We start from the raw sequence: 23,936 nt of genomic DNA, 5'->3' as shown, positions 1-23,936 counted from the left end.
ATAGAAGCACTTTTGTAGTGTAAATGTTATTGGACATGTTAGAAAACTTGTTTCATTTCGGAATGAAGTCGATTTTTAGCAAGGAGGAAACTTTATTTTTATTGAGGGAAGCTTCAAACCTCTCCAATACACCTTCACATATTCAGCTCGCAGTGGGATTTCCTCACATTTCGACTCATAAAATAGTTTAATATACTTTACATTCCAGACAACACTAGTTTTACAGTAAGCAGAGATGTCTGGCGAGGGAATACAAGTCAAAGTGCTGTTGTGCTGTGATTAGTTTAGTTTTAATTGTCAGATGTTTTGGTGTCTTAAACACACTGAGGCAGGCGGTCACTTATGGCGGGTTACATTGAGATGGTTCCCGAGGCGCTAACTTTCTCACTCTTCAGTCATGATTAATGCAGCTGAAATTATGTTTTGCATAAAAGTTTTATTTGACGTCAAAGTCGGTCAAACGTTATTTTATCAAATTGACATGATTGTCTAATACAGAGTCCATGCTATCCAAATGGATGTGCTTGAGTATCATTGTGCATTTTGTATAGTCCTAAAACCACTTCAGCCTCTGTGCTTTTAGAAACCAGTTGCTTTGTGAACATTACAATTTGGTAATGCCTAGAGAAATAATTCCTTGCTGGACCCTTCACTTGGCTTTCACTTGGAGAAACATGTCAAAGACGCTGTCAGGTAGAGAAATAGATAGAGGTAGATAGATCCAAAAATTAAGATAGAAAAGACAGAATTGGGGATATAACTGATTTCATATAGCCCTAACCTTGTGCTAGTTTGATATGATTCATGGAATGCTGTGTGGGATTTGTGCATTGTGGTACTTTTATACATTGCGGGGCCCTCAGGGGCCAAAGAGGAGTCTCAGGGAATCTATTGGTTTACTATGCAACTGACAATTTTGATTTCTTGGTTATTTTCTGCTGATTAAATGTTATGAGAATTATTGTTATAATACATGTATTTTAGGATAACAAGGATATTTTTGGTATTTTCCCACTGTTGATTTTGAACTGACATCAATGTGTTTACTTGAAAATGATATAAAAAATATAAGAAAATCATAAATGATCAAATAAATCAGATTGTTTTTTTTCTATTCCACAGGAATTGCAAAAATATTAAATATAAATTATATATTTCTAAAGTATTTTTTGCTGGATATTATTATTCATTATTACACTCCTATTGTTTTAAATAGTGGCACTTAAATATTGCATCCAGTTAGCCCAGTATGCCTGGAATCTGCTTACTTGCAACTTTAAAAGGTCAAGTTCACTTTTGACAGTTCTCTTTTTTTACTTTGAGGACCCCTAAAATGACAAATGAGATCATCCATTTGATGAGATGTTTTATTCCAGAAAGTGTATGGAACCCATGACCATCCGTCATTGTGTTATTATAGTAAAGTGTATGGAACCCATGACCATCCGTCATTAGGTTATTATAGTATAGAATAGTATGGAATTTGTGGGAAAAGGTCCTAGAAAGTCCTTGAAGGCTCCTTGAATGTGATGTTGAGGAAGGTGTGGGAACCCTGTACTGGACTTCTGATAGCTTTGCTCTCAAGGTAGACACATACAAGGCTTATTATCTAATCAGAAATTAAGGTATGCACAGTAAAAAGAGGCAAGATAAGAATGGTTAGCAAATAGAAAAGTGGATTACAGTGTTAGCTATATAGAATAAGTTTTATTTTTTCCTGTTGCTGCTACATACATCTTTCCAGATATTGCATGGTTTATGTGTCGATTTCAGCATGAGCTGATTGGGTTAGGTATTGCACAGTGATTATTTAAATTTGCCGGGTATCTCCTGACAAATTATATTATTTTGGTAAACGTTAACTTTGGGCCTACATTTGTTATCAACTTAGCAATACATAGACTTAAGAAAACACTACTGGGAAGTGGGAATTCCAAGAAGATGAAAATGCCCTACAAATCTGTAGGTACGTCTCAAAGATGAGATAAAATGCAATTGAATATCAGTTTTGAGACTTTCCTTTGCCGTTAATTGATAGACACCACATTTTGGAATTACTTGCAGGAAGAGGATGAATTATCAAAGGCTTTATTATTCAAGTCAAGTACAAAAACACGGCAAACAAGAACACTTTTTTTGGTAAATTAAAAGTAAAAAAGAGGTCAAAGTGGCTAGTAGCTCAAAAGTGAAAATTGTGCTGGAACAAAAAAAAAAGGCACGCATGGCAATCTGGCTATATTCAACCATCTTCGTACCATCAAACATCAGTAGTTAAACTCAATTACAAGGTAAAAAGAAATGAACTCCAAAACCGTTTGGAATTGTTTTAGTTTGACAGTTATTGAGAGTTGGTTTGAGTTAAAGTGTGGACCAGTGGCACCACAGGTCCACACTTTAACTCAAATCAACTCTCAATAACTGCTTAACTACATGGAGTACTTCTAAACTCTATGTTTAAGGGAGGCCCTGGGAATGCTCAAACACAAGTTCATGGATGCGGAGTTTGACAAGCTGCCTCCTTGCCAGGGGCATCCTTCTGAGGTCCGGGAGCAAGCTCCTGAGGAAGAGCTCATCCTCATCAGGGACAGGGACAGGGACAGGGACAGGGACAGGGGGTGTAGATGTTGCTGCGGTTAACGCAGCCAAACATGCAGCAATAGCTGCTGCCACCAGGTTGGCTGACCCATCCCCTGGCTGGTTCTCGAGTGCGTTGAGGAGCCGGGTTTCAAAGCTCGAGAGGTCTCCGGCAGCAGTGGGCCTCCTCCTTCTGCCAATCTGCGGCCGACTGTGGCTGTACAGCAGCTGTCGGGTATTTGGAGTTGCCGGCGACCCACGGAGTTGCCGGCGAACGTTTGCCTGGCGTGCTGGGGGGGGGCCATGGTGCTGGACAGGCCAGAGGGTGCTGGTGGAGGCGCCAGGGGGCTCGTCGATGGTCGAGCCGGCCCGTAGCTCCTGCTGCTGGGCAGGCCGGAGGGTGCTGGTGGGCAGGGAACGGGCCTCATTGCTGGATGAGCCGGGCAGTGTCTCCTGCTGCTGGACAGGCCGGGGGGTGGTGGTGGACGGGGTAGGGGCCTCACCGATGGACATTTTTAGGTGTTTAGCCGGGGCAGCAGCGGCGGGTGCAGCTGGAGCGACTTCTGCCATTCTTCTTGTCTAGTCTGTTGCGCTTCACAAAGATCTACAGAATCTGACTGGACTGTCTGTCCATGCAGAGCAAGAGGCGGGACTTATACACAGCATGAGGACCGTGTAGACTCAACACACAGCCTCTCTCAGTCCTGCTGAAATGTGGCGACACTTGTGTTTTCTCTTCCACATTTTAGGGATAAAATACACATATAGAAGCACTTTTGAATTGTAAATGTTATTGGACATGTTAGAAAACATGTTTCCTTTTGGAATGAAGTCGATTTTTAGCAAGGAGGAAACTTTATTTTTATTCAGGGAAGCTTCAAACCTCTCCAATACACCGTCACATATTCAGCTCGCAGTGGGATTTCCTCACATTTCGACTCATAAAATAGTTTAATATACTTTACATTCCAGACAACACTAGTTTTACAGTAAGCAGAGATGTCTGGCGAGGGAATACAAGTCAAAGTGCTGTTGTGCTGTGATTAGTTTAGTTTTAATTGTCAGATGCTTTGGTGTCGTTAAACACACTGAGGCAGGCGGTCACTTATGGCGGGTTACATTGAGATGGTTCCCGAGGCGTTAACTGTCTCACTCTTGCAGTCATGATTAATGCAGCTGAAATTATGTTTTGCAAAAAAGTTTTATTTGACGTCAAAGTCGGTCAAACATCATTTTATCAAATAGACATAAATATCATGATTGTCTAATACAGAGTACATGCTATCCAAATGGATGTGCTTGAGTATCATTCTGCATTTTGTATAGTCCTAAAACCACTTCAGCCTCTGTGGTTTTAGAAACCAGTTGCTTTGTGAACATTACAATTTGGTAATGCCTAGAGAAATAATTCCTTGCTGGACCCTTTACTTGATTTTCACTTGGAGAAACATGTCAAAGACGCTGTCAGGTAGAGAGATAGATAGATAGGTAGGTAGATAGATCCACAATGAAGATAAAAAGACAGAATGGGGGGATATAAGTGATTTCATATTGCCATAACCTTGTGTTAGTTTGATATGATTCCTGGAATGCTGTGTGGGATTTGTGCATTGTCGTACTTTTATACATTGCGGGGCCCTCAGGGGCCAAAGGGGAGTCTCAGGGACTCTGTTGGTTTACTATGCAACTGACAATTTTGATTTCCTGGTTATTTTCTGCTGATTCAAGATTCAAGATTCAAGATTTTTATTGTCACTCCATGGTACAAGTATCACGTGTGAAATTCTTGTGCTGAGGACTCCGTTTACAACATAAACATGGTTAAATGTTATGAGAATTATTGTTATAATACATGTATTTTAGGATAACAAGCATATGTTTGGTCTTTTCACACTGTTGATTTTGAACTGACATCAATGTGTTTACTTGAAAATGGTATTACAAAAATATAAGAAAATCATAAATGATCAAATAAATCAGATTGGTTTTGTTCTATTCCACAGGAATTGCAAAAATATTCAATATAAATTATATATTTCTAAAGTATTTTTTGCTGGATATTATTATTCATTATTACACTCATATTTTTGAAATAGTGGCACTAAAATATTGCATCCAGTTAGCCCAGTATGCCTGGAATCTGCTTACTTGCAACTTTAAAAGGTCAAGCTCACTTTTGACAGTTCTTTTTTTACTTTGAGGACCCCTAAAATGACAAATTAGATCATCCATTTGATGAGATGTTTTATTCCAGAAAGTGTATGGAACCCATGACCATCCGTCATTGTGTTATTATAGTGGAAATAAACAATCCCCCTTTTTCCTGGGGACCCCCCTGAACCCCCTTAAGGACCCCTGGTTTGTCCACTGACAGCCACTGTGACGTCATACACCAGTCTAATAGCCTGCGTTTTTAAACATTCTTTACACAACAGAACACGAATGACAAACAAACCCAACAATAAAAGCGAAATACAATGTCGAGATTTACACATGCAAACTATTTCAGCATGCTGAGTGTGACATGATTCTTGCGACTGCAAGTCATGTTTAAGCTTTTGTTTAAGTCATGTTTAAGCCTTCCCCAATGATAAACTCTGGGTGACTAGGGAGGTGAAAGCTGCAATTAACCGGAAGAAGAGTGCATTTTTCAGTGGTGAAAGAGATACGATGAAACATGCTCAAAAGGAGCTGAAAGCTAAAATAAAACAGGCAAAACTTAAATATAGAGATCGGGTAGAAAGACAAATGTCCAATACCAATACAAGGGGCCTTTGGAAAGGCATTAAATCCATCACTGATTGGACCAACAATTCTAGTTGTTCGGGCTCTGGGATGGATGTTAATCAGGCAAACCAGTTTTTTGCTAGGTTTGATAAATTTGATTTCTCTGCTGAGCAGGAGAGCATCCTCTCCTCTCAGGCTCAGCCTGGCTCAGCCTAGCCTAAACACAGCGATGTGCGACTGGATCCTGGACTTCCTGACAGACCGCCGCCAGGTGGTGAGGGTGGGCAACCTCACCTCCTCCCCGCTGACCATCAGCATAGGAGCGCCCCAGGGGTGCGTCTCCAGCCCCTTCTGGTACGACCTCTACACCCACGACTGCGTGGCGACTCAAACTTCAAACACCATCGTGAAGTTTGCAGACGACACAGCAGTCGTGGGGCTGATCTCGGGGGGCGACGAGACGGCCTACAGAGAGGAGGTGAGGGTCCTGGAACAATGGTGCCAGGACAACCACCTCTCTCTGAACGTCTCCAAGACCAAGGAGATCATTGTGGACTACAGGAGAGGGGGGGGCACACACCCCCCAATCACCATCAACGGCACAGTGGTGGAAAGGGTGGACAGCTTCAAGTACCTGGGAGTCAACATCAACCAGGACCTGACCTGGGCCGGCCACACCGCCACTGTTGTCAAAAAAGGCCCAACAGCGAATACACGGACTCAGGCGCCTGAAGAAGTTTGGGCTAAGGAAAGAAATCCTCAGGGACTTCTACAGAGGCACCATTGAAAGCCTGCTGACTGGCTGCTTCACCGCCTGGTACGGGAACTGTACCACCATGGACCGCAGGGCGCTACGGAGGGTGAGGCGCGCGGCCCAGCACGTAACAGGAGACGAGTTGCCAGAACTGCATGAACTGTATAACCAGCGGTGCCTCAGGAGGTCCCTGAAGATCATCAAAGACACAAACCATCCCCACAACAGCCTGTTCTCCCTGCTACCCTCAGGGAGGAGATACAGGGTTCCAAAAGCACGCACAAATCGCTTGAGGAACAGTTTCTTCCCGCAGGCCACGAGACTCCTTAACACGTTCACTGCCAACGACGTATTACTCCGTCAAAAAAAATCCAACGGTTGACTGCCACTGACGTATTACTCCGTCAAAAAAATGAAATTTTTTTTTTTGACCGTGGGATGTGCATCTAACCCTTTTACATCTCTTATATAATTATTGGAGCCACCGAACATTTACAACCCATTCCACCGACCCACTAAGTGGCGACAGTGCTCTCCTGACTAGAGGAAGGCAAGCAAAAAGCAGCCATTCTCATGAAAATGGATGGGGGAAAACGCTTTCGTTTTCGCGCTGATTGCTGGCGATGCGGGATTGCAAATTTGCATAATAGCTTACAGGTGGAACACACTTTGAAACACGCAGCATAAATATGACCAGAATCGCAAAAGCTTCATCAAAGCTCTCAACCAAAACTCCAAGAAGCGAGCGAGTCCATCCAGACTTCCTCAAACAGCGGCCGCGCAGACAGGCAGCAGCAGCAGCAAAGCAGTGAGACTGGTGACAAGCTTGTGACGGCCGCTGCAGCCAAGAAGAACGCCCACGGAGGGAGGAGTTGGAAGCAGAGGGGGGTTTCCTGCTGTTATGGAGGAAATTACTGTTCAAAACTATTGTTTAGATGTCTGACGTCTTACTGATGCCAAAAATGAATGGTTAAAGTGACTGTTCTATCGAATTTCACAAAAAGCCGTTTATCTCTGAATGATTTTTCTGACGCTGAAACCATGCTGTATTCAACTGCTAATGCTTACATAACTACTAACTCTACAAACTAACTCTTTTAGACAGAGAAAGCACACATTCTATTAGTTCTTTTGAGATATTGTGTGTTCACAAAATCTTAGCAGAAAATAATCCTCAGGTCTTGAAAGATGAGCCAGAATCCTCAAAAAACCCCTCTGGCAGAAGCTAACTACAGTAAAAAAAAAACGTCTGGCAGTGAATGTGTTAACATACACAAATAGTGTAGTAGTCGTACCGTACCGTACTGCAGCTGCTACCATTATGTATGCCTAATGTTTAATTGTATGTCTAACAAGGTACATGCTATTTGCACCTGTATGTCAATTACGTCGAATTTAAAATGTCTGAACACGTCTAACGTATGCACAATGCCTAATGTTTAATTGTATGTTTAATAAGGTACATGCTATTTGCACTGTATGTCAAATACGTCGAATTAAAATGTCCGAACACGTCTAACGTATGCACATGACATGTGCAATGAATATGCCACTGACTTGTCTTATCGCTATTCTGCCTCATTGCCTATTGCTGCTTAGTATTGCTTATTGATGCCTATTTCTTATTGCCTATTGCTCATTGCTTGTTGCCTATTTGTACTATGTCGTAAACGGAGTCCACAGCACAAGAATTTCACACGTGATACTTGTACCATGGAGTGACAATAAAAAAAATAAAAAATATATAATAAAATAAAAATCTTGAATCAAGAGTCCTGAGGATTGTTGTCCCCCTATTGTTATTTCTATTGAAGAGGTTCGTCAGGAGTTTAAGCGCATCAAGGTGAACAAGGGTCCTGGGCCTGATGGTGTCTATCCACGCACCCTCAAGGTCTGTGCTGACCAGTTGTGCCATGTTTTTCATGCTCTTTTCTCTCTGTCTCTGTCTTCATCTGCTTTTCCTGTAATGTGGTTAACATCATGTCTTGTCCCTATTCCTAAAAAGAACAATGTGTGTGATAGCCTCACTAACCTGAGACCTATTGCTCTGACATGCCACATTATGAAGTGTTTTGAAACGGTTGTGCTGGGCCACCTCAGGGATCAGGTGGCACCTTATTTAGACCCCTTGCAATTTGCATACAGGAAGAGTGTAGGAGTTGATGATGCGCTTATTTTGATGTTACATCGTATGTATAGTCACCTTGAATCATCTGCCAGCTCTGTTAGGGAAATGTTCTTTGATTCTTCGAGCGCCTTCAACACTATCCAGCCACACATTCTAGCAAATAAACTGATTATATATAAATTGCATAATTCAACCATCGCCTGGTGCATGAAATATCTTGTGTCTCGACCTCAGTTTGTTAGGCTGGACGACACTGTATCAGATATCATCTGGACAAAAACTGGAGCCCCTCAAGGAACAGTTTTAGCTCCTTTTTTCTTTATTCTTTATACTGCGGACTGCAGACATAGTGAGGCCATGTGTCATATGCAGAAATTCTCTGATGATACTGCTCTTATTGGTCTCATCAACAACGGTGACGATCGGGCCTATAAAAAGGAGATTGATTTATTTGTTTCCTGGTGTGATGACAATTTTTTACTGCTCAATGTTGAAAAGACCAAAGAGCTAGTTATTGATTTTGGGAGGAAGAAGGCAGAAGTCTCCCCTGTCATAATTAAAGGGTTGGAGGTAGAAATTGTCCAGTCCTATAAGTATCTCGGTGTCCACCTGGACAGTAAGCTGGACTGGAAGAAGAACACAGATTCTGTGTTCAAGAAGGCCCAGTCTCGACTTTTCCACTTGAGGAAGCTTAGATGGTTCGACATCAGCAGGTCACTTCTTCATGTGTTCTACCAAGGTATCCTAGCTAGTGTCCTTTTCTATGCTGTGCTGTGCTGGGGGGGCAGCCTCACTGTCATGGACAGAAATAGGATAAACAAAATGATTAAAAAGGCTGGCTCAGTGATTGGCCTTCCCCCTGATTCCTTGGAGATGATTATAGCCAAGAGAACAAGGAGAAAACTTGAACTATTTCTTTCTTTTGAAGGCCATCCTTTGTTTAATGTATTTAATGCCCTGCGCAGTTCGTTTAGTAATAGGCTTTTGATGCCTCGGTGCTCTACTGAGCGATTTAGAAGATCTTTTGTTCCTGCTTCTATAAAATTCTTTAATGAACACTGCTAGCTCTGTATTGTGAGGCTCTCTCTCTCTCTACTGTATTATTGTTATTGTGCTGTATGTTACGGTTTCTTGTTTGTATCTGTACTCGCTCTGGTGGCAAACCATGTTTCCCCTCGGGGGTTAAGAATAAACACCATACCATACCAGCTTTATCATACTAGTTCATATTACTCAAATAACATGTCTCTAACAGATGTGCATGAAATCTATATAAGTCCTCAATCGTGTTTGAGTGTAAACCAGGCTACGAACTACAAACAACCAAAATTCAGATAACTTTTTCCCTAATTAGAGTATCTATAGGAGCTCTTTGTGGAAATAGTGTGTGGCCCTTAAAAGGGCCTTTGTGTTGGTGGTGAAGCTCTAGCGGTTTACTTGGAGCTGGTGTACTTGGTGACGGCCTTGGTGCCCTCGGACACGGCGTGCTTGGCCAGCTCACCGGGAAGCAGGAGACGCACGGCGGTCTGGATCTCCCTGGAAGTGATGGTGCGGCGCTTGTTGTAGTGAGCCAGGCGAGACGCCTCACCGGCGATGCGCTCAAAGATGTCGTTGACAAAGGAGTTCATGATGCCCATGGCCTTGGAGGAGATGCCGGTGTCGGGATGGACCTGCTTCAGCACCTTGTACACATAGATGGCGTAGCTCTCCTTCCTGCTCTTTCTGCGCTTCTTGCCGCCCTTGGCGGCAGTCTTGGTCACGGCTTTCTTGGAGCCCTTCTTGGGGGCGGACTTCGCGGCTTCAGGCATGATGACTTCTCAGTAGCAGAGAATGAAGTCAGTTAAACAGAAACACCCTATTTATAGGCAGCTGATGCAAATAGCATTATGCCGTTCCCCGCCTGTGACTGGTTGACTTTCGGCGCGTGACTGTCGACTCGAATGCACGGGCAGCTGCCTGTAGGTTTACTCTGATTGGTTGAGCTCCAGATTTGTATTTTCACTTCCCGCACGTGGACTCTGACTATTGTTCCAATATATATTAATATTAATTAATTATATTAATATATATTAATATATTATTTTCTTCTGAGTGAACTGAATGAAGTGCATTTCACAAACTAATACAAGTTTGTTGTGGACCTTTGCTCTATATTTTCCGCTTTCTAAACCTCTTCATTTCGAGAGAAAGGACTATTTTTTTGTTCTGTTTTGCATTTTTTTGTAAAACCCTCTGGTTTTGCAAAACAGAACAAAATAATTCTCAAAATAAAGCACTATTTCAAACGTTTAGCATTTAACAGTATTTACAGGTCCGTCACTTCTTCTTAAAAGAGGTGGGGGGGGGGGGCTGACCCCGTTGTACCCTCGGAAGTAACCCAGGTATTTGTCAATGCATATGACGCTAAAAACAATAGAGGTATAATAGGTAAACTATATAGGGTTTTATCTCAATTAATCTAAATTCAACTAATTACGGGGGGGATAGAGTCGGAGAAAGTCAGGGTAGTTGCGCCAAGGCAGCCAAGTAGGCCAAGCCGGGAAGCGCCAAGCTAAGCTTTAATGTACCAAGATCGAAGGCCCGACCGAGTTGGGAGCGCCAGCCGCAATAGCTGTAAGTCGCAAAAAAGGTCGAAGGCCGGAAAAGTACAATCGCGAAGCGCCAAGGCGGCCAGGTAGGCTAAGCTGGGAAGCGCTATCGCGAGGTGCCCGACCGAGTTGGGAGCGCCAGCCGCAAATAGCTGTGAGTCGCTAAAAAGGTTGAAGGCAGGAAAAGCACGTACCAAGGCCCGACCGAGTTGGGAGCGCCAGCCGCAAATAGCTGTAAGTCGCTAAAAAGGTCGAAGGCCGGAAAAGTACAATCGCGAAGCGCCAAGGCGGCCAGGTAGGCCAAGCTGGGAAGCGCTATCGCGAGGTGCCCGACCGAGTTGGGAGCGCCAGCCGCAAATAGCTGTAAGTCGCTAAAAAGGTTGAAGGCCGGAAAAGTGCAATCAACTACTGGCGCCTGCAGATCTCAATTAACCTCCGGTAATCAGATCTTCCTTTTGGGGGATCTCCTAGCCTATGCAGGTGCCCTCCTCTGCCTCAAGAGCAGCGCCACTGGCCAATGGAGTCAAGCGCCAAAGCATTTGCCATGCATGCCGATTGCTAAATAAAGTTTGTCTAATCCTACCAACTGGCCTCTCCTGATTGAAGTGAGGTCTCCAGACCATAGTTCAAGCAGAAGGCCACTCACGCATAATCCGATCATCCCGACGATGATCAAGTTCTAGCATAACGTCTGCTATGACGTCAAATATGACGTCAGTTAATCCTCATATATATAGCAAGGGTTCTACGTCACCTCTCTCTCTCTGGCCGATCATAGCAGCAGCAGCTCACGGCAGCCCATCTCCCTTGAAGCCGTCCTCCGAAGCGTTGTTTTGCCCCACCCACCTCCCCAGTCCGCCACCAACGAGTCTTGACTCCTGATCCCCCACGGGGGGGGGGGGGGATCTCCTAGCCTATGCAGGTGCCCTCCTCTGCCTCAAGAGCAGCGCCACTGGCCAATGGAGTCAAGCGCCAAAGCATTTGCCATGCATGCCGATTGCTAAATAAAGTTTGTCTAATCCTACCAACTGGCCTCTCCTGATTGAAATTACATTAGGCAACGCTGGGAAAAAGAAACCAATAGGGTAATAGAAGAGGAAGCATGGCTTCAAGCGTGGGAAACTCGATCCACTTCCACAATTATTTTTTTTCTTTTTTTCTTTCTGTTGGAAGACACTTATACGTTTCTTTATTACACCCAACCAGAAATCTAATTCAGTGGGTCTCAGCATTCTTGCTGGAGGAGTGGCTCCACGTCGGCTGATCATGCACATCTCTTTTGGTTGTGCCCATGTATTCAACCGTTTTGGAAAGAAGTGGACAAATTCATTTCTGAGATCCTTGCCCTGAAGGTGGACTTTTCTTTTGCATGTCTATACCTCGGAATCCTCCCTGATTAATAATAAAAATGTTTGTTTTATCCAAATTATTGTTTTTAGCATCTGTCCCCCCCCCCAAAGCCCAGACATTAAAGCAGCTACGAGCAACTTTTTCGATTGTTATTAAACAGTATAAATTTTATATCAATGCATCACATCTTACCTCTAATAGTCGACGAGACCAACGCAGAGTAGTCTCGCTTGAGCCCCGAGTGAATCGGCCAGTGTAGGCTGTCTGTGGCCAGGGAAGATCAGGAAGTGAAATGAAACGGTTTGCAGCAGCCACTTCGGCCATAACCACAAAATAACTTCCAAAAAACCTGTTAGAATATAACGAGAGATGTTCGCGAGAGTATGCGTGGTGTTCACATTGTTTATGTTGTGTTGCTAGGCAGCGCAAATGGCGAGGCAGGCAGCTGCGTTTCACTTCCGCGTTTCACTTCCGCGTTTCACTTCCGCGTTTCACTTCCGGGTAGCCGGGCTGGCAGTAAGAAGAGAGAGAGAGAGAGCCCCCTGTTGATGCGAGTTTAGACAGACACAGACTTAATAATCATCCAAGGGAGCAATCTCCAATTCACACGGATTGGGTCTCAGCTACTATTATAGGTAAGATGTGATGCATCAATATTGTAATTATACTGTTTAATAACAATAGAAAAAGTTGCTCGTAGCTGCTTTAAAGAAACTTTCTAAAACTATAGTGAACTTTATATGGGGAACCACCAGGGAGGTCACAAAAAGGGAGCTACTCTATAAGAGTAAAAAGGAGGGAGGCCTTGGGGCTGTTGATCTGGGGTTAAAAGTAAACATCGCCTTCTGTAAGAACGTTGCATCAGCCATAGAGCGAAAGGCCATATGGATAGGTGAGGCTCTGAGCTGGACCAAAAAAATAGGACGAGCAAGGAGCTCAGTTCCATATTATAAGCTTTTGTATGGTGACTTTGTGAACAAGTTTGCACACATGAATATTGCTTGGAATGAAATGTCCAGCAAATATATATATGTAAAATTGTGTAATGACTTGTATGGTGGTGTTTTCCCCTACAAACATTTAGATGAAACAAGCTCTCAGGTCTGTATTAAAAATATATTTAGCAAGAGTCTCTCAGAAAACAAGAGAGACATCATGTGGCTGGTCTCAGTTGTCAAGTGGAGCTGCTTTGTTAAAACCAAAGAGTGTCCTATGGATGACTGCAAGGAGGATGAGCCTATAGAACATCTGCTCATAAAATGCGAGCGATCTAAACTAAATATGTTTGGGGGAAAATGGTTGGTATTGGTTTTAATGTTACTGTGAATTATAATGTTGTGATGTATGGTGTCTTTAATGAAACAATGCCAGGGCCACACCAGGACTTTTTCTGGACAGTTGTTTGTGTGGTCGTGGCCAAATTGTGGAAGACGAGGTGTGCCATAGTTATCCACCAAGCCGTCATCCCAGGTGAAGTGGTCTATAAACAAATCATAACGGAACTGAAAAGACAAAGAACACTGGACATTAGAACAAAGAGACCCACACCCTGGCACCTGCTCACCTTCTAACAGACTTCTTATTTTTGACAACTATTTCTTTCTACTGTTTATAAAAAATAAAGTGTATTGTAAATGTTTGTAAACCCTGAATAATTGAATAAAGTATATTTAAAAAGGAATCCTCCCTGATGGACTAGCAGCAAGCAAGAAATCAATTACCAAATGCTGGCTACAGAAGAATCCCCCCACCATTGCCCTCTTTATCAATACAGTTAACTGTCAGCTCAATGGAAAAGATGACCTTCTCTCTCCGACTCCAAAAAGAGAAGGGGGATAGATATTGGGAAAAATGGGAATATTACTACAACCTAGATGTCTAATAAGTTAACAGCCAACCCTTATCTTGGACTTGTCTCTGTCTATATATAATAACTTTGTTATTATTGTGAACCGCTCCTGCATCTTAATTTTAACCCTTTAATTTTTAATTTTCTATTGTTTTTTTTCTTCAAAGAGAAAAATGAGAGCAATACATGTATAAAATGCGTGATTGTGTTTTGAATGCAACGGCAATGTACGAGTACTTAATTTTTAAGTAGACTAGAATCAATCAAAAGCTGGAGGCGCAACGGAGGCCTCTAAAAGCACATTCATATTCCGTGTTAGATGCAGTTAACAAAGGGAATACACTCATCGCATTGGTGTAATTTAGAAGGTTCATTTCATGTACAGTTGTTAAGATGTCTACAGACAAGTGGAATAAACTCTTATAGTGATTATTGAGGTGGCTCTTAAAAGAGCCGTTGTGTTGATGGATGTCCCGAGGGAGTTTAAGCGCGCTCTCCGCGGATGCGGCGGGCCAGCTGGATGTCTTTGGGCATGATGGTGACCCTCTTGGCGTGGATGGCGCACAGGTTGGTGTCCTCAAACAGGCCGACCAGGTAAGCCTCGCTGGCCTCCTGCAGAGCCATGACAGCAGAGCTCTGGAAACGCAGGTCGGTCTTGAAGTCCTGAGCGATCTCTCTGACCAGGCGCTGGAAGGGCAGCTTGCGGATCAGCAGCTCGGTGGATTTCTGGTAGCGACGGATCTCTCTGAGCGCCACGGTACCGGGCCTGTAACGGTGAGGCTTCTTGACGCCGCCGGTGGCCGGGGCGCTCTTACGGGCAGCCTTGGTGGCGAGCTGCTTCCTGGGAGCCTTTCCTCCGGTGGATTTACGGGCGGTCTGCTTGGTTCTGGCCATGCTTCAATTTCAACTCTTCCTTCTTGACGAGAAAAGTCAGGAAATAATGTCTGCTGGAAGAGTGTCGGCTTTATAAAGGCAACGCCGGAGCGCTGCTACACGCTGATTGGCCTGCCTGAGGGGAGGCGTGAGCAGAGGCGTGACAGATCAACTAGAGCCAACTGGAAGAAAGCTCCCGAAAACTCAAACTAAACAATAATTCAAAGCACAAAGCTGGATAATGTACACACACACACACACACACACACACACACACACACACACACACACACACACACACACACACACACACACACACACACACACACACACACACACACACACACACACACACACACACACACACACACACACACACACACACACACACACACACACACACACACACACACACACACACACACACACACACACACACACACACACACACGCACACACATACACACACACACACAAGCGGAGTTTAAATGATTTGCTTATAGTGATCATTTTTGGCCTTGTCCCACCTGAGAACAATGGAAAAAAACTACTGTAATTTTCGTATTTTTTAACTTACAAACTGCCAAAAATGAGCCAACAACAAGATACAGCAGCGAAACTCGGTGCATGTCTGTCTGTATATGGAGAGATCACGACATCTCTCTGGAGAGATGGTGGACAGGTTTTTATGTTTATGTATTTATTTATGTATGTATTTATTCGTTTATTGAACAGGAACAAATGCATTGGACATTATTTCATATGACCTACAAAACAGATGTCATGCATACAAGCGTTTCTAGCCGAGGCCAATTTGCAACCCCTGTCCCTGGTTAGGCCTTTACTACTTAGGCTACTGTCTACGTGAGACTGCTGTGTTTGAAACAGCTGGAGGCCTAACTTACTGTATGGATTTTTAGTCAATAACATTCCTTTACGTTATATGCAATATAACAATATAACAATATATCATCGCTCCGGATAGTGTCACATCCACGATAAAAAATAGGATTGGCCCTCTCTCCTCTGCCGTCCGCCCTAGCCTACGTAACTTAGGGGTCTTTTTTGACCACTCTCTTTCACTCGACGTCCATATAAAACATCTCTCTAAAAAATGCTTTTTCCACCTACAAAATATTGGCAAACTTCGATCTACACTCTCTCTTCCTGAGATGGAAATGTTGATTCACGCCTTTATATCGTCACGATTAGATTACTGCAATGCTCTTTTCCCACTGCTCAGTAAATCCGCTCTGCGCCGCGTGCAGGCCATTCAAAATGCTGCCGCGCGCTTGTTCACCAGGTCAAACAGGAGTTGTCACATCACCCCGGTACTCAAGTCACTTCACTGGTTACCTGTTGCCTATAGATTTCAGTTCAAAATCATCACCCTCACCTACAAAGCACTACACTCTCAGGCACCTGTTTACATCTCTGACCTACTTCACCCCCTTACTTCTGCTCGTTCCCTCAGATCCAATGATCTAAACCTGCTTCAGGTTCCTCGGACACGCCTCAAGACCCGTGGCGACCGAGCCTTTGAGGCCATGGCCCCTAAACTGTGGAACAGCCTGCCTCCGCCCCTTAGATCGGCTGGTTCTGTGGAGTCCTTTAAACGTCTCCTAAAGACTCACCTTTTTAGAGAGGTTTTCAAAGATTGATGCGGGTCTTGCCCTGCATCAATTGATTGTTGATTGTTGATGTTTTATTGAATGATGTATCTTTAACAACGTGGTCCATTTGTATTGTGTAGTATATATGCAGTATTGTTTACTGTCCTGAACACTAAGTTCAGTGACCTCTATTTTTATTCTCATTTCTAATATTGTATTCTCTGTATTCTCTTTTGCTTTGTAAAGCACTTTGTGATTTCGGTCTGTGAAAGGTGCTCTATAAATAAAGTTATTATTATTATTATTATATTATTATTAATACATTATCCAAATGTCAATTAGATGGTGATGAAAATTAAATGCATTTCTGATTAAAAAAAATAATTAATTAAAAATAATTAATTAAAATAATGTATGAATAACAGCACTAGTTACATCTTCAAGAATAGACAAGGGCACAAAACGCAATGCGTTTCAACCTCTCAGGACCAGAGAGGTTGAAACGCATTGCGTTTTGTGCCCTTGTCTATTCTTGAAGATGTAGGCTACATTTTTTTAAATATTGCAGTAGACATGTACTTTACTTCGTAATTAAAATCTAAAGTCTAAAAGAAGCTCCTTTTTTCTCTTTTCTGATTCACTTTTGGCCTGCAGCTGAGCTTCCTTGTGCCACATTCTTGCTTTTTCCTAAATAACATAGTATCCATAGCCATGTCTATTCGTGGTTAGTTTATGTAGATGGATCTGTGTGGATTAGAATAAGGGAAAAGTAGAGGAAACCAAAAAAGCTGCAAAGTGCAAATTAAGGCCTAGTATTGTGATTGATGATGATAACGATTATGTTTGCATTACTGTTGTTATGAATGTGTCCTATGTACAACGTCATGTATATAAAAAAACATATATCCATATTGAATGATTTAGCAGCATCTGAAAAGACTGGAGTCAAACGTATCATGAGTCCAGAAAGGATCAAACAAGACCTTGACTTCACTCATCACACGATACAACAAAGTATCAACATCTACATGGTTTTAAAACGTATACAAACAAGTCATGTTGCATCACTCCTCTATAGATATTGTCTAATTATTAGACACAATGCAGTTGTGCGTTTTCATGATGTGGACCTTAATAATTAATAATGGTAACGCTTTAGAATACAGCCCGCAAATAAGCATGTAGTTAGAGTATAACAACGGGGTTTAGGGCTGTAGTTATAGTCTAACTACGGGGTTTAAGGAGTGAATTATAAGATCTGTACTTATAGTCTAACTACGGGGTTTAAGGAGTGTAGTTATAGTCTAACTACACTCCTTAAACCCCGTTGTTATACTCTAACTACACTCCTTAAACCCTGTTGTTATACTCTAACTACACTCCTTAAACCCCGTTGTTATACTCTAACTAGACTTTTTAAACGCTGTTGTTATACTCTAACTACACTCCTTAAACCCTGTTGTTATACTCTAACTACACTCCTTAAACCCCATTGTTAGACTATAACTACACTCCTTAAACCCCGTTGTTATACTCTAACTACACTCCTTAAACCCTGTTGTTATACTCTAACTACACTCCTTAAACCCCGTTGTTATACTCTAACTACACTCCTTAAACCCTGTTGTTATACTCTAACTACACTCCTTAAACCCCATAGTTACCCTGTAAGTACAGTGTGGTACCCCGTAATTAGCCTATAGTAGAAACATTTGTCCCCTGCTTCATAATACAGCCCGCAACCCCGTAGTTAGACTATAAGTACAGATCTTGTTACCCTCTAGTTAAAGTATGTTTTCACTCCTTAAACCCCGTAGTTAGACTATAACTACACTCCTTAAACCCTGTTGTTTTACTCTAACTAAACTCCTTAAACCCCGTTGTTATACTCCAACTACACTCCTTAAACCCCGTTGTTATACCATAACTACACTCCTTAAACCCCATTGTTATACCACAGCTACACTCCTTAAACCCCGTTGTTATACTATAACTACACTCCTTGAACCCCGTAGTTAGACTATAAGTACAGATCTTATAATTCACTCCTTAAACCCCGTAGTTAGACTATAACTACAGCCCTAAACCCCGTTGTTATACTCTAACTACATGCTTATTTGCGGGCTGTATTCTAAAGCGTTACCCAAATAATTATTCATCAAATAAGAATAGGGATGCTCTTTAAAAAGGTTGTGGGTGGCTCTTAAAAGAGCCTTTTTGGGGAGAAGTAAAGCTGTAAGTTTACTTCTTCTTGGGGGCGGCTTTCTTAGCTGCTTTAGGCTTGGCAGCCTTCTTTGCTGGAGCTTTCTTGACAGGAGCAGCGGGCTTCTTGACCACCTTCTTGGGACTCGGGGCCTTCTTGGGACTCTTGGCTGGGCTCTTAGCTGCTTTCTTGGGCGCTGCAGCGGGCTTCTTAGCCTTCTTGGGGGATTTCTTGGCGGCTACTGGCTTCTTAGCTGCAGCCTTCTTCTTGGGGCTCTTTGCTGGTTTCTTGGCAGCGGGCTTCTTGGCTTTAGGAGCGGCTTTCTTAGCAGCGGGCTTCTTCACCTTTTCAGCCTTGGGGACCTTGAAGGAGCCGGACGCTCCGGTGCCCTTAACCTGCAGCAGAGCGCCTTTTTCCACCAGCTTCTTGATGGCGATCTTGACGCGGGCATTATTCTTCTCCACGTCGTAGCCTCCGGCAGCCAGGCTCTTCTTGACGGCGGTCAGAGACACGCCGCTCCGCTCCTTGGAGGCGGACACAGCTTTGAGGATGAGCTCACCGACGCTGGGGCCGGCCTTCTTCGGCTTCACCACCGCCTTCTTCTTGGCTGCTTTGGCCGCTTTAGCCGGGGCAGCAGCGGCGGGTGCAGCTGGAGCGACTTCTGCCATTCTTCTTGTCTAGTCTGTTGTGCTTCACAAAGATCTACAGAGTCTGACTGGACTGTCTGTCCATGCAGAGCAAGAGGCGGGATTTATACACAGCATGAGGACCGTGTAGACTCAACACACACAGCCTCTCTCAGTCCTGCTGAAATGTGGCAACACTTGTGTTTTCTCTTCCACATTTTAGGGATAAAATACACATATAGAAGCACTTTTGTAGTGTAAATGTTATTGGACATGTTAGAAAACTTGTTTCATTTCGGAATGAAGACGATTTTTAGCAAGGAGGAAACTTTATTTTTATTCAGGGAAGCTTCAAACCTCTCCAATACACCGTCACATATTCAGCTCGCAGTGGGAGTTCCTCACATTTCAACTCATAAAATAGTTTAATATGTTTTACATTCCAGACAACACTAGTTTTACAGTAAGCAGAGATGTCTGGCGAGGGAATACAAGTCAAAGTACTGTTGTGCTGTGATTAGTTTAGTTTTAATTGTCAGATGTTTCGGTGTCTTAAACACACTGAGGCAGGCGGTTACAGTATGGCGGGTTACATTGAGATGGTTCCTGAGGCGCTAACTTTCTCACTCTTGCAGTCATGATTAATGCAGCTGAAATTATGTTTTGCATAAAAGTTTTATTTGACGTCAAAGTCGGTCAAACATTATTTTATCAAATCGACATAAATATCATGATTGTCTAATACAGAGTACATGCTATACAAATGGATGTGCTTGAGTATCATTGTGCATTTTGTATAGTCCTAAACCACTTCAGCCTCTGTGGTTTTACAAACCAGTTGCTTGGTGAACATTCCAATTTGGTAATGCCTAGAGAAATAATTCTAGATAAATCTAGAGAAATAATTCCTTGCTGGACCCTTCACTTAGTTTTCACTTGGAGAAACATGTCAAAGACGCTGAATAATTTTCCAATAAAGCCATTTAAAAACCCAAAGACGCTGTCAGGTAGAGAGATAGATAGGTAGGTAGGTAGATAGATCCACAATGAAGATAAAAAGACAGAATGGGGGGATATAAGTGATTTCATATGGCCATAACCTTGTGCTAGTTTGATATGATTCATGGAATACTGTGTGGGATTTGTGCATCGTGGTACTTTTATACATTGCGGGGCCCCCAGGGGCCAAAGGGGAGTCTCAGGGAATCTATTGGTTTACTATGCAACTGTCAATTTTGATTTCTTGGTTATTTTCTGCTGGTTAAATGTTATGAGAATTATTGTTATAATACATGTATTTTAGGATAACAAGGATATTTTTGGTCTTTTCACAGTTGATTTTGAACTGACATCAATGTGTTTACTTGAAAATTGTATTAAAAAATAAGAAAATCATAAATGATCAAATAAATCAGATTGGTTTTTTTTCTATTCCACAGGAATTGCAAAAATATTCAATATAAATTATATATTTCTAAAGTATTTTTTGCTGGATATTATTATTCATAATTACACTCCTATTGTTTTAAATAGTGGCACTTAAATATTGCATCCAGTTAGCCCAGTATGCCTGGAATCTGCATACTTGAAACTTTAAAAGGTCAAGCTCACTTTTGACAGTTCTCTTTTTTTACTCATCCATTTGATTAGATGTTTTATTCCAGAAAGTGTATGGAACCCATGACCATCCGCCATTGTGTTATTAGTGGAAATAAACGATCCCCCTTTTTCCTGGGGACCCACTGACAGCCACTGTGACGTCTTACACTAGTCTAATTTAAAATAGCCCACATTTTTAAACATTGTTTACACAACAGAACACGAATGACAAACAAACCCAACAATAAAAGCGAAATACAATGTTGTGATTTACACATGCAAACTATTTCAGCATGCTGAGTGTGACATGATTCATGTTTAGGCTTTATCATACTAGTTCATATTACTCGCATAACATGTCTACCAGATGTGCATGAAATCGAGAAGTCCTCAATCGTGTTTGTGTGTAAACCAACTAAATATCTTTCAGCAACATATTCCACAACAGCTGAATTGCCTTGATGTAGGCTACAAACTACAAACAACGAAATTCAGATAACTTTTTCCCTAATGAGAATATAGGAACTCTTTGTGAAGTAGTGTGTGGCCCTTAAAAGGGCCTTTGTGTTGGTGGTGAAGCTCTAGCGGTTTACTTGGAGCTGGTGTACTTGGTGACGGCCTTGGTGCCCTCGGACACGGCGTGCTTGGCCAGCTCACCGGGAAGCAGGAGACGCACGGCGGTCTGGATCTCCCTGGAGGTGATGGTGCGGCGCTTGTTGTAGTGAGCCAGGCGAGACGCCTCACCGGCGATGCGCTCAAAGATGTCGTTGACAAAGGAGTTCATGATGCCCATGGCCTTGGAGGAGATGCCGGTGTCGGGATGGACCTGCTTCAGCACCTTGTACACGTAGATGGCGTAGCTCTCCTTCCTGCTCTTTCTGCGCTTCTTGCCGCCCTTGGCAGCGGTCTTGGTCACGGCTTTCTTGGAGCCCTTCTTGGGCGCTGGCTTCGCGGGTTCAGGCATGGCGACTTCTCGGTATTTTACAGCAGAGAAGAGAATGAAGTCCGCTTAACAGAAACACTGTATTTATAGGCAGCTCATGCAAATAGCGCTATGCGGTTCCCCGCCTGCGATAGGTTGAGTTTCGTCGCGTGACTGTGGCCTGCTGCATTGCGCGGCTCCCTGTAGGTCTATTCTGATTGGTTGAGATCCAGATGGCGGTTCACTTCCCGCGCGCGGACTCAGACTATTCTCCTCCTCCTTCATTAACAATTCTTTGATCTTTGAAGTACATGAATAGAATAGAATAGAATAGAATAGAATAGAATAGAATAGAATAGAATAATAGAATAATAGAATAATAGAATAGAATATAATTAAATTGCTCTGCATTTGTCAAACATTAACATGTAATAAGTCTTGCCTCTGCTGAGCTGATGCATGGCCCCATTTAGACTTAAAAGACAAATGTGAAACTCCATTGTATCAGAAACATTGTATAATGGCACAAAGCAGCTCCAATAGTGGGGGAAGGAACATCTCACATTCAGTGTTGACATAGTCTACTCTGAATCCAGCATTGCTTGGTCTTTATTAGTTTGGTTAAGATGACCTGAAGTAGCCTTCTTCATCTGTTTCAGGGCCACTATGGGCTTTGTGACTGGGCTCCTGCATGGGTTGGAATGGAGGAGACATCCTGTAGATCTGCCTGTTTCTCAGCTATTCTATCTTCATCTCTTCCTCTGGCTTCTACACAAGTTCAAACCCTACCTGTCCAGATATGGAGTCAGTTTAGGAGACATTGTGTCTCTTACAGCCTTAAAAACCCTCTATTCCCTCCCTCCTTCATGGGTGATGCGTTTGGCAGCTGGTATAGAAAAGGGCTTAAAACTTATATTTTGATGGGGTATTTGGATCCTTTGCACAACTCTCTGATCAATACAATCTCCCCCAGCCATATCTTGTTTTCAATATTTTCAAGTTGGCCACTTTGTGAGAAATACCTATCTATTTGTGCTCGCCTTAGCCTCATTCAATTACAGCTTCTTCACAGAGTCTACTGGACCAAGGTAAGACTCGCTAAAATGAAACCAGACAAGTCCTTTATGTGACAGATGCCATCAGGCCAATGCAACACTTATTCATGTTTTGATCCTGTCCTTCTTTGTTGTTGAGAAAATTAGATGGAGTAACGACATAGGCAAGTTTACAAAAACATGGGAACCTTTCTGGTCTTTTTTTTTTTTTTAGCCCTGGTGAGTTCACATCTCTAACTTAAGATTGTAGCCTACCGTTTATATTGTTCATTTATCTCTATTTCAGCCCTGAGATATGACCCCCTTTAATTTGTATTTATTATTTGTTTTATTTCCTTATTGTGCCGTTTGTCTGAGCTTGTCTTGAGTTTATGGTTATGAGTCAGAGGTTGAGGAGGGGGTTTGGGGATGACCGGTGACGCAGCAGGACCTAGTTTCTGCAAGCTGGTGATGCTTTGCCAGTTTACACAGCACAACAGATTTTAGGATCGAAAGGCGAAAGGCTGTTATTCTAATAAAGTATGAGTTCATTTTAAACATGTGCTAATATTGCTTTAAGAACAATAGGCGTGTGTCCACATGTGATCAGTGATGACAGCATAAGAAACAGGAATGTACTCTTTGGCAGATGTGTGTGGCTCTTAAAAGAGCCTTTGTGTTGTTGAGTTGTTGGTAAATGAAGTTAACCTCCGAAGCCGTACAGGGTGCGGCCCTGCCTCTTCAGAGCATACACCACATCCATGGCGGTGACGGTCTTCCTCTTGGCGTGCTCGGTGTAGGTGACGGCATCACGGATGACGTTCTCCAGGAAGACCTTCAACACACCGCGGGTCTCCTCGTAGATCAGACCGGAGATGCGCTTCACTCCGCCGCGGCGAGCCAGACGGCGGATAGCGGGCTTGGTGATTCCCTGGATGTTGTCACGAAGAACTTTACGGTGACGCTTGGCGCCTCCTTTCCCGAGTCCCTTTCCGCCCTTACCTCTTCCAGACATGATGCTGATTTGTTTCGTTCAAAAGAAGAACAAACTGGTGCAGAAGCTCAGAAAGAGTCACAATATAAAGCTTCTTTGCGG

The 23,936-nt window shown here is 42.9% G+C and overlaps 2 protein-coding genes, 1 long non-coding RNA gene and 3 pseudogenes across 6 annotated transcripts in view; all 6 read right to left on the bottom strand.

Moving 5' to 3' along the window:
• Nucleotides 1–23,936, bottom strand: part of LOC310787434 — a 755,777-nt gene that overhangs the window by 468,765 nt on the left and 263,076 nt on the right. The window lies entirely within an intron of this gene.
• On the bottom strand, nt 9,617–9,991 carry LOC310788716 (histone H2B pseudogene; annotated as a pseudogene). Its single transcript has one exon. The product of its transcript is annotated as a histone H2B pseudogene (transcript).
• LOC310787941 (histone H3.2) lies at nt 14,452–14,865 on the bottom strand. Its single transcript, XM_083649385.1, has one exon. It carries the CDS (start codon nt 14,862–14,864, stop codon nt 14,454–14,456), a length of 411 nt encoding a protein of 136 aa, XP_083505511.1. The 5' UTR covers nt 14,865; the 3' UTR covers nt 14,452–14,453.
• Nucleotides 18,698–19,327, bottom strand: LOC310788279 (histone H1 pseudogene; annotated as a pseudogene). Its single transcript has one exon. The product of its transcript is annotated as a histone H1 pseudogene (transcript).
• Nucleotides 21,474–21,848, bottom strand: LOC310788282 (histone H2B pseudogene; annotated as a pseudogene). Its single transcript has one exon. The product of its transcript is annotated as a histone H2B pseudogene (transcript).
• On the bottom strand, nt 23,544–23,855 carry LOC310788283 (histone H4; the record flags this gene model as incomplete). The annotated part of the gene is made up of 1 exon (XM_083649833.1): nt 23,544–23,855. The coding sequence occupies one exon, from the start codon at nt 23,853–23,855 to the stop codon at nt 23,544–23,546; it is 312 nt and encodes a 103-aa protein (XP_083505959.1).

Source organism: Poromitra crassiceps, assembly GCF_964638095.1.
Source record: "Poromitra crassiceps genome assembly, chromosome: 13".
Classification (NCBI taxonomy): Eukaryota; Metazoa; Chordata; class Actinopteri; order Beryciformes; family Melamphaidae; genus Poromitra; species Poromitra crassiceps.
This window is presented reverse-complemented; position numbering and strand designations above follow the sequence as displayed.

Excerpts from the sequence above, each read along its gene's own strand:
- LOC310787941 (XM_083649385.1), bottom strand. The coding sequence starts at position 14,864 with ATGGCCAGAACCAAGCAGACCGCCCGTAAATCCACCGGAGGAAAGGCT.